General features: G+C 40.6%; 1 protein-coding gene across 1 annotated transcript in view; it reads left to right on the forward strand.

Moving 5' to 3' along the window:
* Nucleotides 1-4,158: 4,158 nt before the first annotated feature.
* The window catches only part of ptpn11b (protein tyrosine phosphatase non-receptor type 11b), a 44,578-nt gene continuing 29,420 nt past the window's right edge, over nucleotides 4,159-19,316 (forward strand). Inside the window, exon 1 of the mRNA XM_077218676.1 lies at nucleotides 4,159-4,309. Within this exon, the coding sequence (XP_077074791.1) occupies nucleotides 4,296-4,309 (14 nt within the window). The 5' untranslated portion in view covers nucleotides 4,159-4,295. The remainder of the gene's footprint in view (nucleotides 4,310-19,316) is intronic.

Here is a 19,316-nt window from a genome sequence, read left to right on the forward strand (position 1 = left end):
TTGTCTAACCCAGAGTCTCTCTAGTGTTATATCATCGTTCAAAAGTTTGGGGTTTTATGATCATCAATACTTTTTGCTCATTTATTTGATCAAAACTTCAGTAAATATTATGCAATCGTATTACAATTTATATGAAATATATAACTGTGTATAAATAATAACAGTTTTCTATTTTAAAAGTGTAATTTATTCCTGTGATGGCAAAGCTGAATTTTCAGTGTCACATGATCCTTCAGAAGTCTTTTTAATGCTGATTTGCTGTTCAAGAAACATTCCTTATTCTCATCGATGTTGAAAACAGTTCTATCAGAGAACTCTCGGGAGATTTTTAGAATTGTGATGGAAATGTTACTGTATTTGGTCTTGTGGGAATAGATGCACTGATGCTGCTACTGTTGCTGATTATTGCTGCTGCTGCAGAGCAAGTACAGGAACTTGCTACTGCCAATACGCTGCTGTGAGTATGTAAGACATAGCTACTGCTGCTGCACAAATAACATATATATAAATTACCCATAGCAGATCTATACAGGTGGAACTGGGGAAGGTGGGGGGTTTCAGAGGACCTCTGAAGCGCGCTACAAACTGCTACAGTGAGTGCTAACCAGCCATTTAAATGTTGTGAGCTGCAAGCTCATTGGCTGCAGGTGCTACATGAACTAATCAGCTTGTGCCAAGTAGTAAACGCTGTGAATATCATCAGGTTGCGTTAAGGACCAATCAGCCTGCGCCATCTAGAGTTTAATGACAAAGCTAGGCATTTGTGCTGCTTAATATTTTTTGTGGAAAATGTGATGCATATCTCTAGTGATGGGAAGTTCGGATCATTTTACTGACTCTCCTGTTCGAACTCGTTAATCAAAATGAACGAATCTTTTTTCGAGTCATTTCGTTCTTTCAAGTGGCTTTAAACGTTATACTTCTAACCACCATGCAATCTTGATCGTATTCTGAATAAAGAAATCATTATAATGCAGTCAAAAATAATTTACTGGGAACATAAACAATTAATTTACCTTCCGAGTCTTTCGTTCATTTGTCACGTAACTGACGCAATGAACTTTCATGAACGACCCATCACTAATATCTTCTGGATTATTTGATGAACAGAAAGTTCAAAAACAGCATTTATTTGAAATAGAAAATTTTTTAACAGTGTAAAGTCTTTCACTTTTTATCCATTTAATACATCCTTGCTTGATAAAAGTATTTATTTCTTTACAAATAATTAAAAAAAATGTTTTTTTGAATAGTTTATAATATATTATCTAATTGTATTTGCTAAAGTCAACAAAAATCTGCTTCAAATCGAACATAGTATTGTATAACCTCAAACACCCAACAATGCAAAATCATTGCCAATTTTAATATTCATAAATAACTTGGAACAAACATTGGGCCAAATATTGTGTCAGCCATATTACCAAGGGACAAATGAATTTGAGCCATAAAGGCGGCATAGTTTGATTGAATGCACAGCCTTGAATGTCAAGAACATAAGATACGGATATCATATGAGAAATGTTTTTCATTTTAAAAGTTTATAAGCCTTTTAAAATTATTCATTTTTCTACCCTAACTATATGTTAAAATACTGAAAGACACAGTCGTGCAATAACACTGAATGAGTACATTTTAAAATGTGCTTTTTTTAAACCAGCAGAAATGTACAGTAATGTCTTACTTCATACTAAGAACTATTGAAGTGTTTTATTAATCATCTGTGCAACAGTTATTCTCTTAAGGGCATATACAATGTCATCAGACATGACAGGCCCAGGGTTGCCTGGAGATGTTGGATAAACAGATCTTGTCAAAGAACTCTTGCTAGGGGTAAAATGGTTAATGGAAAAAATCCATTGTATTTCTCTGCATGGCAATGAGCATGAAATCCACACTAAATGAGCAGAAGGCTCCTTCAGTACACATGCTCACACCAGTGCAATAAAGGGTCTTTTACTGCATGTAACAAGGCTTCAGCTGTCTGGCTCCATCAGGGGATCTGTGGCTCCCATTGTTCCTCCTCATGAGGCTTTAGTTTGGACTACAAGGTCCTCGGGCTGTAAGGTCAAAGGGCGTCTTGGAATGGAGCTTGTCAGCAGCAATGACTCTTCCTTTAGTGAATGATTTCCATAAAGGAATAGTTCACACAAAAATCTAAAATAGTTCCAAACAAATTCAAAGCATAACCAACTGTGTCTCGTTTAGTTACTGAATGCCACGTGAGAAGATTTGTGAATGGAAGTGAAGCGACGCAACTGACACTGGTAGGTCACAGGTGATAATGATAGCATGGTGAATGTAGTACGTCCATATTACATTCATACTACACATTTTCATACTATATAGAACATACTTTTTTAGCAGTTGCAAAGTAATTATTTATTCAAAGTAAGTACCTTCTTGTACCTGTGATTCGGACAATCAACTGCTTCATTGCTGATTGAAGTAGTGTTTTGAACAAACCAGTTGACTGAATGATTCAATGACTCACTCAAAAAGACAGTCACTTGTTGCCAACAACTAAAGTCATATAACCAGCAGAAAGAAGTGTGTGTGTGTGTGTGTGTGTGTGTGTGTGTGTGTGTGTGTGTGTGTGTGTGTGTGTGTGTGTGTGTGTGTGTGTGTGTGTGTGTGTGTGTGTGTGTGTGCGGTGTGTTCAAATTAAGTACTTGTACCTGCGATTTCGGACTATCAATTGTTTCATTGCTGATTGAAGCAGTGTTTACAAATGATTCAATGACACTACTATAATTTCTAGTTTAAAAATCCTAGTTATGACATACTAAGTCATATGATTTAAAAATGTAAAAATTATGACTTAAAAATTCTGATTTTTATGTGAAAATCTTGACTTTTTATGTAATTTTTATGAATTATCACTATTATGATTTACCAAGCATGTTTTTTTTTTTATGTGGCAGAAATGAGCTTACAATATATAATACATTGTGGATTTTTAAGTGTTATTGATGTTTCTCAGTAGGCCATCATTTGGGTGAAATGTTGAAAAACAGTTACACACTGTCCTCAAGTATAAAGTTACAGACACATTGTTTGGATTGGCTCTTACACAGAAAACACCTGGTCAGACTCTCTGTGTAGAGAGAGAAATCCATAGATAAAGCCCTGCATTTCAGAAAATTGCATAATCGCATCCCCAGCAGATTAATGTCCCTTAGGGCCAGTGATGTCATGGCAGCCAGGCACTGCTGCAGTGCTTATAGCTGCCACCTTCAAATCACCCCAATGCAAATAGGGTCAGGCCCAAATGGAAAATGCTGAAACAAAAACAGAGTCAACATTCCTGTGTGCTTCTATCCCTGACAAAAATAACTGCAATACAGCTAACAGAGTATTAATAAACATGCTTGGATATGAAATAAAGGTGATAATTACATGGAAGGAACTGCTAAAATTAGAGTGTAATGACTGGAGGGAGAGAAGAATATAAAGTATGTACACTTCATTATGGCCCTCTCAGAGGTGTGTTTCTGGACATCTAAATGTCGGTCATGTCCAGCAAGTGTCAGGCGCTAAAAACCTCTTACACAAGATTACATTAAAACAGTTTGTGTAATCACATAAAAAATAAAATAAAATAAAAAATCCTTTACACTTCCAGATTTTCTTTTCTATTCTTGTTGGTAATTTGGTCATTGTAATTAGAGTTCTGTGGTCAATTTCAAGGACACACATCTAAAATAAAACGAAATATTGGGATGAGTGATGATATCAAATAATTCCATGGTAGGCTACTAAATGATTGCTATATTTCTCAACACATTAAACAGTACCTACACAGTTTTGCAAGATGAGTGATAAATATTTCATCTTTTTTTCCTGGGCTTTAATGTGTAGGCTATAGTTGCCATCTGTTAAATTCAGGCTTAAATTTAAATGTTTTATACACTTTTGCAACAAAAGCTCGTTGGTTTCATGAAGTCCAAAGGCCGACACATTTTATTTAAAAAAGGCAATATATATAAATATAGGAAACCTGCAGACACACACGCTATATACCGTCTTTTTTGAAACGGTTGTATGCTAAAGTTTCCCCGTTTGTTATCGGTGGTGTGAGTGTCCCCTCTGTCAGTGAGAGGCGGAGGGAGGGAGAGAGTCGGGCGCTGTGTGTGTGTGTGTGTGTGTGTGTGTGTGTGTGTGTATGTGTGTGTGACGCCCCTCGCTCGCGCTCAGCTCCACTGCAGCGACTCGGCGAAGGCAGGAACATTTTATTACACTTTCCCCTTCAGTCCGCTCATACACATTTCCATCTGACAGCTCCCAGGACGGCCATGACGTCTCGAAGGTAAGCTGAAGGCGACATTTAAAACTGCAAGAGCGGGGACTGATGGTTACTGTTAACGTTACTGAATGAATCGAGCACGGCATACAGCTCAATGAGTCGGACTCGGTCTTTACTCCAGGCTCCTGATCCTCTCTGGCCCATACTGTATGTGTTCGCTCTGCTCAACGGTTTTAGTATTTAGGAGTAGTTTTAGTCTTTTTTTCTTTTCGTTTATTTCAGTAGGCTAGTATGTAGATTGTATCGTTCTCACTAGTGGATATCGAATATGAATAATCAGTAGCGCAAAGTCACTGTGACAGTTTCTCTCAATGTAGTTTAAAACTGCTTTATTAGTTTATTGTGACGAGTTTTTAGGAGACTTATGGTAATAACATCCTACTGTATTTACTGTATATCGTATGCTAAAATAACAGTAGCCTAGTTTTAAAAAGCATTAAAGCCGGATGACAGAGATTTGAGATATTTTGACAATTGAGATAATTTGATTTGAGATTTTTTTTAGATAAAAAAAATAGAGAAAATATGAACAGATGCGGTGAAAATATCTTTAAATAAAGCTGCAAATACGTAATGGGCCTATATTAATTTAAAATTCTACATGTATCCTGTGTTATCTTATCATACTTTATCCTGGGTTAGGTAGTCTATTAATCGAGGGTAGATTTTAACACTTTATGGAACCCCGTTGTAGCCTATCCTATTAACGTCCTTATTTGCATATTAATGAGGTCAGTAAAATTGATTGGACAACTAGCCTACACCACGCGACCTGTTTTAATAACTGTCCATCTGTAGCTACTGTAGAAATGTCGTAGATCAGCTCTGGCTGTCTTAAGACTTCTGAAACACAACAGTGTATTTTGTTGTCGTCATTAATCGACATTGTATCTACACGGAGAGTAAACACAACGCGTGAAATTTCGATGAATGTATAAAGATAATGAATATTTAATAAGGTAAACCCCTAGGCATTTTACAAATAGTTGTATGTTAAAACCTCTGGAGCTGGGGTTTCCATTTAGCCAGGATTAAAACGCATCTAAAAGGAAGTTAACCCATTGTTACCTGGTTTGACACTGGTTTGTTTCTAAAAGTTGGACATAGGCCTATGATTTTTATTGTAAGTGTCAAATTTGCATTTGAGATTCTTTGTGTAATGCACCTACACAAAGAGCTGAAGCACCCATCAGTTATTGTGAGAGTTTGCACAGGTGGCCTTGTGTAAACAATGTAGTGTATGGGAAGAATACTTTGTGTGGCTATATGCTTGCTCTATACCACTCACTTACCGTTAACTCAACATATTTCAGAATTGAGCTGGTTATGGCTTCTCCAGCTTTCATTTGTCTGAGTCTGTGAGCCTTTGGTCTTTACTGTGCCTTTACACCATCATAAATAGTTCTGCTGTCAACAATTACCACTGACTATTATTAGTATCATTAGATTATCATTACTGGTGTTGTTCTCATCATGTAAACTCTGTCATCATTTAGGCTATTCTTCCAAACCTACATCACTTTATTTCTTCATTGAAGCTCAAAAAAGAGATGTTAGGCAGAATTTTAGGGGCTGGCAACCTTTGAAACCTTCCATTGCATATTTTTTTTTACACACAATAAAAGTAAATGTTGACTAAGACCACCATCTCCTATTGTGTCAATGAAGAAAAAAAGTCGTACACATAATAAGGGTGAGTAAATTATTGCATATCTCTTTAAATGGAATGAAAACTGATCCCACTTAACATTACATAATGGAGGATGAATCTTTCAAATGTGCAAAATTTACTGTATGTTTTGCAGATATCGATGTTACACAAACAGGAACCTGAAAAATTATATAAATATGGGATTTACATATATTACACTTCAAATGTTTCATTGTTTATTGTTTTATTGTTCACACAAGGTTTTGCATAGTGGAGGCTAACAAAAGGACTTAGCCCTGATGTTCATGCATAGGCAATAACAAAATTTAAACTGCTGCTGCCTTCAGTATTTGGCATTATGTGAATTTCTTTATCTCCAGTTCATGAAGCACCTTTTGTGTATGTGTGTGTTTGTGTTAGCATATGAGTAAGCGTGTACAGGAAAGAGGAAAAAGGAAGAGATGGCTCATTGCGTGGTTATTTTTGTGGGGTCATGAAAATAAATGGTAATGAACATTTTAGTTGCTCGTAAATAGTTGTCTGCTGTCAAAGTTTCCACACTAAGTTTAATAATCACTTACAATTTCCCTTCATTTACATCCAGGCATGCTACTGTTCAAAAGTTTGTGGTCGGAAGATGTTTATAATTGTTTTTAAAGTAGACTCATATACTCACTAACGGTGTTTTTATTTGATAAACATACAGTAAAAATTGTGATATATTATTACAATTTAAAATGATTATTTTCTGTTTTAATATATTTTAATGTCATTTATTCCTGTGATGTTAAAGCTGAATTTTTAGCATCATTACTCCAGTCTTCAATGTCACATGATCCTTCAGAAATCATTTTTAATATGCTGATTTGCTGCTCAAGAAACATTTCTTATTATCAGTGTTGAAAGAGTTGTGCTGCTTAATATTTTTTGCGGGAAACATGATACATCATTTTTCAAGATCCATTGATGAATAGAAAGCTCAAAAGAGCAGTGTTTATATGAAATAGAAATGGTAATATTATGAAAGCATTTAGTGTCACTTTATCCTTGCTGAGAAAAAAAAAAAAAAACCCCGAGCAGTTTGACTTGTGCATCTGAAAGCAGAAGGGACAGGACCGATAGCACAGAGCTAAAAATTCACAGACAGGAAAACTGCCTCCAATGTGGTGAAATGAGATAGCCTGTCCAAAATTTCCAGGAATTCTGCTAGTCATGGCTAAATTTTTGCTGAGATCACAGATTTGATCACAGTCATTCATTTATCTTATTGCCCTCAAAGCACCAGGATAATTTTCCTTTGTGCTATTGACATTTAGAATTAAAATGAAAAGTGTCAAACTGCAGTCTATTACCATAGTGGTCGTATGTTATGATTTGTGGATATTTCACATAATGGATTGGTGATTGTTGTTTCATATATGGACCCTTAAAATCAGTCCAGCAGACTCACTGATACTCAGCATGACCCTAAAAACCCACAGTATTTTTTATTCAAGGAATGTTTCACTGCAGATCAAATGAAGAATAATATCGATTGTGGAGACAACGTATTAAATTATATGGATGCCTTTCATTTCATTGTTCACATTAGAATTTATATATTTTTTAATATTCTCCTAGTCTCCCCTTTTAGGATGCAAAGCCAGGACTTGATCCCATTCCAGGAGGCTATTTCTATTGGAAGGGTTGTTATAAGCTGTCGAGAATTTGAATATGATCGTCGACATAAGATTTTGTTTCACGTGTCCTTGGGCTGTCTGACCCGGGGCAAGTTCAAAAATGGCAACATATTTCTCCCTCAGTCAGGGCAGAGAGAGGCTGGCTCCACGTCAAGCCTTGAATGTAGCATTCTAGCTATGTGAATTGATTTAACCTTACATTTATGTGCTTGGGGTCTTTTGCAATGGTGGCTAAAATCAATCACCTCGCACTTTCATATTCACTGCCATAATGTTCCATATATATATAGCCTATATATATGTCCCATACTCTTTATGTACTTCCATATAGGGCTGGTCGATATGACCAAAAATATTATCTAAATTTTTTTCTCCATATCATAGGATATTAATATTTATCACAATATTCATTCACCATTACCATGGGAAAGGAAATGCTCTCCACATATTTGTGAGACCTTGAGAATGAATGTAAACATTTAAACTTGTTTGTTCACAATTAAACTCCACAGAGTAGCTACCTTTTAATAAATCCATTTTATTTTCCCATAAATTCAGTTTTCCATTTTATTTTTTGGATATTCTGTGTTTTATGATTTAATACAAATTTATATAAACTTTAACAATTTAATCAAGCTTTTAAAATGTAATTAAATTAAAATATAGCTAACAAAACATTGGATTTTTATTTTTTGTCAAATGTACAAACTGTATAAATTAAAAACATGGATGAAAAAAATATCTTGGTTGTATGATATTCCTTGTATTATTATTACTACATTGAGAAGAACATTTTAGGATACATTTCTGTAGTGATATATTTCTGTCATAATTTCTTGAAGTTAAACAGAATCTTTATTTTGACGGTTTGTCATGAAGAGCTTATCATCGTTAGCGACAAATTTTTTATCTCGATATGATACCGTTTATCGCACAGCCCTACTTCCATACTAATATACCTATACTTTTTTGAAAGAACTCTCTTATGCTCACCCAAACTGCATTAGTATTGTTGTAAATATTATTACAATTTAAACAAAAAATCACTGTTTTCTTTTTTAATTTTTAAAATGTAATTTATTCATGTGATGGTAAAGCCGAATTTTTAGAGATTACTCCAGTCTTCAGTGTCACATGATCCTTCAGAAATCATTCTAATATGCTGATTTGGTGAGCAAGAAACATTTCTTCTTCACATCAATGTTGAAAACAGTTGTGCTGCTTAATATTTCTGTGGAAACCGTGATACACTACCATTCAAAAGTTTGAGAATTTTTTTTTTAAAAAGGCTTCCTTTTGAATGTTCCATTCATCAAAGAATACTGATTTTATTTTTCCATTAAAATCACGTTTTCAACAGCATATTAGAATGATTTTTGAAGGATCATATGACACTGAAGACTGTGTAATGATGCTGAAAATTCAGCTTTTTCCACCACAGCAATAATTGACATAATTACAAGTTATGGCACACACACACACACACACACACACACACACACATACACACACACATATATATATGAACTGATTAAGAACAGTAAAAATGTCTTCGGGTTACGACTGTAACCCTTGTTCCCTGAGAAAGGGCACTCGAACTGCGTCGAATTACACTTTGGGGGGAATGCCCTTAGCGTAACGCATCTGAAGTATGAATGAAACTAATTCAATCCTGATTGGTGTTGCGTCATGACGTAACATGATGACGGCATACACGGAAGCTACAAAGGCACGCCGGCACACAACAGAGTTAGCTTTTTGCTCTTCAGCATGCGCTCTGTGTCAAACTGTCTGTCCTATTTGGTGTTGTTTGTCCCATAAGAATTGTCCTAAATAAAGGTCTGCAAAAAATTTGTAAAAAAAATTGCAATATAGAATCTATAGTGGCTTCGGATCTCGCGTTTGCCGAGGCAGCCCGTTGATTACGGGTCTACTCTGAAATAAAGATCCTTGACTGGGATCTCATATTGTCGAGGCAGCGGGTAGATTAAAGGTCTGCATTGCAATACAGAATCTATAGTGGCTGTTCATTGAGAAATATCTCGACGCGTACAGTGTCCGTGCGCTGTCGGATGTTTCAGCCTCGCACCTGTTGACTTTCTTCTTGAGGGATGAAAGCCAAATATATTGTAACGACTCGAATCTCGCGTTTGCCGAGGCAGCGTGTACGAGACCGTATAACACAAAACAGTAGGGATGTAACGATTCACTCATCTCACGATGCGATACGATTCACAATACTGGTTTCACGATACGATTTTCTCACGATTTTTTTAACAAATGAGATTTAAGACAAATTATAAATGAAAAAGTGTCCTTTTTATTATTTCTCAAACAAAATGCTGCACTTTTTTTATATATATATATATACAGTATATATATTTGTCAAATAATAAAACTGTTAAAAACGGACGCCCCCGGTACCAGGGGCAACGGGGCTTAAAAAATTTCCTTCAAGGTTGTTTCAACTCAGTCTTTCTGTCTGTCTGGTCAAGAGGCTGGACACTGGTACCTACGCTATGTAAAAAACTGTGTAAAATTAGTAGGGCCTACCACATTGACAGGGGTTTTACATTGTAATAAAGGCAAGATTCTTATTTTGTTATAATTTGTATCATTACACTAGTAAGAGTTAAAAAAAACAGAACACATTGAGACAGAGATAAACCACATTCCTGGTTGCCACGGAAACACTGATGCACCTTGTGATCTCCGTGGCTCTGGCACTTGTCATGATGACTTTTACATGAAAACGGTGGTGATTATTATTAGTCAACGGAAAGTCAAAATGCCGCCACACCTCCGATTTGAATGAGTCAACATCTACGCTTGTCGTTGCCATGTGTTTGACGGCGCGAGCACACCAGTCTACCGGTACTGATCCACTTGTCCGACGCTTCAGTCGCGCCGAACGACGTCACGCGACTTTAACGCTCCCGCAAAGTATCCCGGGAAGGCGGCGCTTCATTTGGAAAAATGCTGCGCGTCAAAAAGCTGGCCGATGCCCATCTTTATGCAAATGAATCTGTCAAACGCGACGCGTCTATCCAATAGAAGTAGTCTCTCGAGGGGCCGTTGTTCTAGACTGGCCGCTGGGTCAAAACCACGCCCATAGCGGTAAACTTGAGGAACGCCCATCAACTTACAAATGTGGAGAGGCATGCGACACCATACTTCAGTCGTGACTCGTGTCGCAAAAGTGGATCAGTACCGTATGACACACACTGGCGCGCGGCGCGAGCGGAGCAAACCGAGCGTTTTCAGTTCATTCCTGTGGAAGTTGAGTGCTCGCACAAGCTCAAGTTCTATGAATGAATTGAAAACACTCGCTAGCTTCGTGCCAGTGTGTGCTCGCTGCTATTGTGCCTGTAAAGCGAGGTTCACAACTTCAAATTAACGTTAGGCTTTTCAGTAAACGCGCCCTGCTGTTTAAAACGTGTATCGCGATTCGTTTAACATTTCAACCGACTTGAATAGTCACACAATTTTATCGATTTTCAACCGGTTGTGAGTGAATCGTTACATCCCTACAAAACAGTATTGTCTGGTAATTATGGCTGCATTTAATTTTAAGAAATTAAAATGATGAAATTTTATCTGACTTTAAGGAAGTTAGATATTTTAAATCAGCTTACCGTTCAGACCGTGTTTCACTTATACAGTGTTTATAGCTGCATTTAATTCTGAGGAATTGAAATGATGAGCAGCGAACGCACACTGCTCTGTCTGCCCCACAGGTCTGCAGCCATGCAATGTTCCTTCTGCACTAGGGCTGCACGATATTGGGAAAAAAAATACATTGCGATATTTTTTTCCCAACGATATATATTGCGATATTGCGAGCCATCAATCCAGGCTAAAGTCAATAATTACCATTCCATGATATTATTAATTTCACTAATAAGCAAGCTTCATTACAAGTGACAAAAAGGTCACTTCATAATTTATTCCAAAATTAGAACATATTTCTGTAAACAGAAAAGCAGAACACATTTTTAAATAAAACATCAGATTTAACATTACACTAAAGCCCCTTTCACACAGAGATTCCGGAAAATACATGGATAAAGTGACCCGGGATTTGACCCGGGTTCGTTTGATTTTGGTTCATTCACACTGCCAGTGATTTTCCGGAATCAGAGCGTGCGTTCACACACAACCCGTAAAAATCCCGTAAAGACACGTGACATCGATGTGACATGTAATGTCTCAGCAGCGTCTATAGTTTGCTTATGAGCTGCGATTCTCTCTCTCTCTCTCTCTCTCTCTCTCTCTCTCTCTCTCTCTCTCTCTCTCTCTCTCTCTCGAGAAACTACTCTCGTTACAAATAACTACTACAAATCTTATTTGATCATAAACTAGTGCATTACGTACCGTTTCACTAGCCTGCTTTCACTTCACTTCAGCGTCATCATAACGACACGGGATTGATTACGGCTTTTGTTCACACAGGGTGCGTTCCGGGACTGATCCCGGCAATGTTACTAGGTCCCCAACCTGGCATCGATCCCGGGATCAATCCCGGGTCGTGTTTGCGTTCACACAGAAGGCGTTCTGGCAATATCCCGGCAATTTCCCGGGATCAACGCGCTGTGTGAAAGGGGCTTAAGTGATCAGACAAATTGGTGGTGTTTCCTAGTTTTGTGGCCACAACTTTATAACACTCCAGGCAAAGTACCTGTTTTTGGTCAACATCCTCCTTTTTGTAGCCGAAATAGTCCCAAATAGCTGATTTTGACTTTCTTTTTGGTAAGAAGTCATCCTTTTCTTGCAGCGGATCCTCTTCGTCGCTCTTTTTTAGCTACAGGATTGCCAGAGAATGTTGGCTGTGAGCGGTGAGCAGTGGCACAGCGAACCAATCACTTGTGCAGGCACGCGGAACGTGCATGTCACCCCAGCAACAAGCCATACAACAAACTTGTGTTTACTGTGTGCTACCGTTCTCTTAATACATCCATGGGTGCTACCCATAGAGACTGTAAAAAAATATGGACGTAGTATCCATGACGTCACCCGTAGGTTTCTGAAGAGCGTTTTTGAAGCCTAAAGTGGGCGGAGTCACTCGTCGCCATCTTGGAAGCGCGTCACAGTGCGTCACTCCCGGATAAGCGAAAATGGGCAAAAAGGCGGGACGTGGGTGGTGTTGAGGTGCCTGGATGCTGAAACTACGCCCGCCTAGCTCGACGTGATCGAGTTTGCTCAGGCTAAGCTAATGTGCTACTGGCCTCGCGCTAAGTGACAGCTGACTTGAAGTAGACCTAAAGCCAATAGTTCAAGTTTATGTTTTTGCCCTTGGAAATACTATAATAGTTAAAAGACATAACTAACCATGAGACTAACGTGTATTGTGATGCATTATTATTCTCATGCAGTTACTTACAATATTTGCTCTGAGTGTGTGTGTGTGTGTGTGTGTGTGTGTGTGTGTGTGTGACAGTGATAAATGCGCATACATGTCAGTCAGCGCGGCAATGCACGTCAAGTTCGTAGAGAGCTTTATTCAGTCCATTTTAAATTCTGATAGATATTACCTAAGAAGTTCAAGTAATGCACTAGAAATCCGCGCTCATTTAAGGGACGAAAAGAAAGCACTGACACCTGCAGGATTTAATCTGACGGTAACGTTACTTTTTATTGAACACTAAAAGCATATTATCACATAGTCTATCTGCTCCGTAAGATCAACGGTAAGTTACAGCAGAACGAGTGTGGCCTCTATACCTTAGACGTTTTTAAATCTGAACTCCAAAAACCAACGATATTGTCAGACATCCATGAGTGCATGTTCACAGAGGAAAACAACTGAAGAACAGCGCTGGTTGTTCTCTCGATACTCGACAACGACGGAATCCAACGGCGTGGGCGAAGGTATAAGGGCGGCGTGTAATAAACTGTATGAAATAATCCCGAAAAGAGTACAAACACGGCAGAGATGACAAGTTCAGCAGCTGGAATCAGCTGAGGTGACATGATGGCTAACAGAGAGCAGACAAACGGCTAGTAATAACAGCAGCGGCAATCCACCTGTCACTCAAGTGGCCACGCCCTTGATTATGCAGGAATTTAATGCTTAATATAATTTAAACGGATGAGTTATAAAAAAATTCACCCCCCTCACAGTTGTCATGAAGGGCAAAATTAGCTGTATTGACCAAAACAACTTAAGGCACCAGGCTGTAAACATAATTTTTTCGGCTGTAAAGTTGGGCATTTTAACATGGGGGAGATACAGATTTGGCTCACTTTTGCAGTCAGCCTCAAGCGGCCAGTCGATGAATTGCAGTTTAATTCACTTCCGTGTTGGTTTCAAGAGGGAGACAGGGAGGTTGCCGCTTGGTGCTACCATGTGCTACCCTTCTTCACATCGCACGTTCCGGCGATGTGACTATCGCGCATGCGCACATCGCGATGTCGATGCTAAAACAGAATATCGTTCAGCCCTATTCTGCACATCGAAAATCATTTTTTCGATTTTTCCCTGCCGGTCCTCCGCTTCAGGGTATCGAAAACAAGAAAAAAATAGCAGGGCTATCCCCCCGTGGAGGGACGAGCGAGAATCGCTCCTCCGCGGAGCCCTCAGGAAATCGATGTTTGTATCCAGCGTCAAGTGCGCTTCGGAACACATCGGTTTTCAGTGAATGCGCGCTGCAGTGTCCGCCCCAAGGGCTTGTGGCCAGGCATTGCTCGTGTTCGCCAATCGGAAACGTTTTTTCGATTATTCCCTGCCGGTCCTCCTTTTCAGGGTGTCGAGAACGAAACCGAAAGAGCCCTCAGGAAGTCGATGTCTGTACCCGCCGTTAAGTACGGTTCAGGACACATCGGTTTCCAGCTAACGCACGCTGCTCTGTCTGCCCCACAGGCTTGCGGTCAGGCAGCAATCGCGTCCGCCCATCGAGAATCGTTTTCGGTCAAACCCTGCCGGAGATCCGCTTCAGGGGCCCGAGAACGAATCCCGATTGATACCCAAAGCCAGGCTCGAGACCCTGGTTCCTTTGGTAAAATATTTCGATGCATGGAAAAAATTCACAAATATTTCTCCCTGGAGCATTCAAAAGGGGTACAGGCTGCAGTTCGGTTTCCGCCCACCAAGGTCCAACGGGGTGGTCTGGACTGTAGTCGACCGAGTGCAGGGTTGGGTATTGGAACAAGAAGTAAACTTCCTGCTGGTAAAGGAGGCTATAGAGCGTATTCCTCCACTAGACAGGGGGTCCAGGTTTTACAGCCGCTACTTTATAGTTCCCAAGAAGGATGGGGGTCGCGTCGCGTCCAATAATAGATCTCAGGCACTTGAATCGTTCTCTGAGGAGATTCAGGTTCAAGATGCTCACTATTCCCATCATCGTGAGTCAAATTCAATCCGAGGATTGGTTTGTCACGATAGATCTAAGGGACGCATACTTCCACATATCCATCCTTACATCTTACAGGAAGTTCCTGAGGTTCGCTTTCGGGGGCGAAGCGTACCAATATCGGGTTCTTCCGTTCAGCCTAGCTCTCTCCCCTCGCACATTTACCAAATGTATGGATGCAGCTCTAGCACCGATGAGGCTCCAGGGCATCGGCGTGCTCAATTATATCGACGACTGGCTGATTCTGGCCCAGTCACAAGAGCTGGCAGTTCGGCATCGAGATGTCGTCCTCGCCCACATCCAAAGCCTGGGGTTGAGACTCAACACGGAAAAGAGCGTGTTGACACCAGCCCAGAGAACCACGTTCCTGGGAGTGGTGTGGGACTCGGTCACGATGCGGGCACGATTTTCTCCTGCACTAATCGAGTCCATTCTGGCCACAGTGTCCAGGGTAAAGCAAGGTCAAGCCATCACTGTAACCACTTTTCCACCGAAGCATTTTGATAGCCGGTTCGGAGCCGGTGCCTGCGCGCGAACCAGTTCTTTGTGTTTCGACAGCCAAAGAACCGGTTCTCGGTCAGGAAAACTCGTTCCAAAGCGGCACGAACTCTTTGCTGGACTAGAACCGTTCTTTTACTACTTCATGCTTACGTCGGGGGCTGGGGCGGGTTTAGATGTTTTCTAAACATCTTTTCTGACCATAATATAGGATCGCAAAGCCAGGAGAAACATTTGCAGAAACACGATGTAATCCGCCATTGTAATTGTTATGCTTGAAGTTGGCGCAAGCGTTTCTAGTTTTATTTTTTGAAAACATTATGTAAGCAAAGAAGAAAACAGTCACAATATAGAAAAAAATAAATGGAAAGAAAAAAAGACACAAGACAGGGGTACATAACTAATCAGAAAAGATTATATCAAAGGAAAAGGTTAAAAGACTTACATATTTCAATTGTTTTTAAAGCCTTTTTGGTTCATGAGTTAGAGATAATCCCAAAGTAATGTTGTAGGTTTGTAAGCGTTTCTAGCTGAGATGTATGGCGACGTACACAGTGATGTAATGACGTCGTTCGCTGGGCGCTCTAGTCAGTGGAAAAACAAACAGGTTCTAAGAAGTTTCGCAATTTGAACCAACTCCGAACCAACCTTGAACCAGCACCAGTTCCGAACCAGTTCTTTTTTGGTGGAAAAGGGGTATGTGAAACATTTTCAGAGAGTGTTAGGGCTCATGGCGGCAGCGTCCAACATTTTTCCATTCGGCCTGCTGCACATGAGGGCCCTCCAGTGGTGGTTGAAAACCAAGGGGTTCTCCCCGAGGGGGAACCCGTTCCGCATGATCAGGGTTACGTGCAGATGCCTTCGTTCCCTATCTATGTGGAAAAAAGCTTGGTTTCTGTTAGGGCTGGACCCGGATATTCGAATATTCGAATATTCGTTCGGTGTGTTGGTATTCGATTTGAAAATGTGACATTCGAATATTCTTTTTTTTTTTTTGCACACCTGGCATCCCCCTCGAAATGGTTCTCATTCGCGCTTGAATATGTTTTACACTATAAAATCTGATGAAATATAATACTTAACATATAACTTCGTTATATCTACTTATCTATATTTGCTTCTTCTTGGACTACTAAATGTGTTCCAGCAACGGGAGTATTCTCTGACTAGAGCGCAGAACAGCGGAGTTTGTATGGACAGAAGTGCATGCATGAGCTTGTATTTTGGGTTAAGCTGCGTTGCTTTGACATTGTGGAACATAGATTAATAGAAACAAAATGTATTATCCTTTTTACCCTTATCAATCTAAATTAATCTACAGCTAAATATAGGAGACTTTGAGATTTTACTGGGACGTCACGTTTATTTTTCGTTTTTCTTTATTTAAATTTCGTTTTTCTTTATTTAAATTTAGTTTTTCTATATTTAAATTTCGTTTTTATTTATTTAAATCTACCCTACTTTGTCAGTGAGAAAAAATATTATAAGACTACCTTATTAAAAATATTGCTTAAGTTAAAAGACGTGTGTGTGTGTGTGTTTTATATCACTAGCGCAGTGTCCGTTCTCGGAGCATATACAGGTCCTTCTCAAAAAATTAGCATATTGTGATAAAGTTCATTATTTTCTATAATGTAATGATAAAAATTAAACTCTCATATATTTTAGATCCATTGCACACCAACTGAAACATTTCATGTCTTTTATTGTTTTAATACTGATGATTTTGGCATACAGCTCATGAAAACCAAAAATTCCTATCTCAAAAAATTAGCATATCATGAAAAGGGTCTCTAAACGAGCTATTAACCTAATCATCTGAATCAACTAATTAACTCTAAACACCTGCAAAAGATTCCTGAGGCTTTTAAAAACTCCCAGCCTGTTTCATTACTCAAAACCGCAATCATTGCTAAGACTGCCGACCTGGCTGCTGTCCAGAAGGCCATCATTGACACCCTCAAGCAAGAGGGTAAGACACAGAAAGAAATGTTTGAACAAATCGGCTGTTCCCAGAGTGCTGTATCAAGGCACCTCAGTGGGAAGTCTGTGGGAAGGAAAAAGTGTGGCAAAAAACGCTGCACAACGAGAAGAGGTGACCGGACCCTGAGGAAGATTGTGGAGAAGGAACGATTCCAGACCTTGGGGGACCTGCGGAAGCAGTGGACTGAGTCTGGAGTAGAAACATCCAGAGCCCCCGTGCACAGGCGTGTTTAGGAAATGGGCTACAGGTGCCGCGTTCCCCAGGTCAAGCCACTTTTGAACCAGAAACAGCGGCAGAAGCGCCTGACCTGGGCTACAGAGAAGCAGCACTGGACTGTTGCTCAGTGGTCCAAAGTACTTTTTTCGGATGAAAGCAAATTTTGCATGTCATTCGGAAATCAAGGTGCCAGAGTCTGGAGGAAGACTGGGGAGAAGGAAATGCCAAAATGCCTGAAGTCCAGTGCTGCTTCTCTGTAGCCCAGGTCAGGCGCTTCTGCCGCTGTTTCTGGTTCAAAAGTGGCTTGACCTGGGGAATGCGGCAACTGTAGCCCATTTCCTGCACAGGTCTCGCCCTCTATGCAGACTGGCGCATAAGATCCTCCTGTGGTCCCAGGGGAAACTGTTATCTCTAAGAGGAACATACATCCCAGGGAGTCAAAATCAGGGAGCAGTCATCCTGTCGAGACAGGGGCTGAGGCCCGGGGAATGGAGACTCCACCCCCAGGTGGTGGAGTCAATATCTTAGAGGTTCGGCCCAGTGGAAGTGGACCTATTTGTGTCTCGAGAGACGACCCACTGTCCACTGTGGTTCTCCCTCTCTCATCAAGCCCCGCTGGGGTTGGATGCCATGGTGCAGACGTGGCCAAGGCTACGTTTGTATGCATTTCCCCGGATCGCTCTGCTCCCGGGAGTTCTAGAGAGGGTCCGTCACGACGGGATCAGTCTACTGCTGGTAGCCCCATTGTGGCCGGCCCGAGTATGGTTCTCAGACATTATATCGCTCCTAGACGGCCCTCCGTGGGAGATTACCCTCAGGAGGGACCTGCTGACACAGGCAGAGGGCTCAATATTTCACCCTCTGCCCGAGTTATGGAACTGTGGGTCTGGCCCCTGAGGGGGCACAGTACCTAGAGGCCGGCCTATCAGCTGGAGTAGTGGAGACCAAACTCAGCTCTAGAGCTCCCTCCACAAGGAAATTGTACGGCTTAAAGTGGAATGGCTTTACCAATTGGTTTAGAGAGCGTGAGGTGGATCCAGTTAACTGCCCAGGGGCTTCAGTTCTGGAGTTCCTCCAAGATCGCTTTTCAGCTGGTCCTACCCCGTCCAAACTCAAGGTGTATGTGGCTGCCATTAAGGCTTTCCACGCTCCTCTGGGTGGTTGGCCTCTGGGGAGACAGCAGTTGGTCGTACGTTTCCTCCGTGGGGCTTGGAGGATGAGGCCTGCGGCTCGTGCCAGGGTTCCCACATGGGACCTGGCGGTGGTTCTCGAAGGGTTGGCCGAGGCCCTCTTCGAACCACTGGAGTCTGCTGAGGCCAAGAACCTTTGCCTAAAGGTGGTTTTTCTGTTGTCCTTTAATTCTCTGAGGAGGGTTGGAGATCTCCAGGCGCTTTCTATATCTAATGGGTGCCTGGAGTTTGCTCCAGGCGACATTAAAGCCATCTTACATCCTAGGCCGGGCTATTTGCCTAAGTTGCCATCTAATGTGGCACGGCCTACAGTTCTTCAGGCTTTCATCCTCCACCTCACGGGACGGCGGATGAGGAGAGACTTCATCGGCTCTGCCCTGTCAGAGCGTTGAAATTATATATTCAGAAATCCTCTTCATGGCGGAAGTCAGACCAGTTGCTGG

The sequence above is a fragment of the Siphateles boraxobius genome, unplaced genomic scaffold (genome assembly GCF_051911475.1).
Source record: "Siphateles boraxobius isolate OS27281-9 unplaced genomic scaffold, OSU_SipBor_1 77, whole genome shotgun sequence".
NCBI lineage: Eukaryota > Metazoa > Chordata > Actinopteri > Cypriniformes > Leuciscidae > Siphateles > Siphateles boraxobius.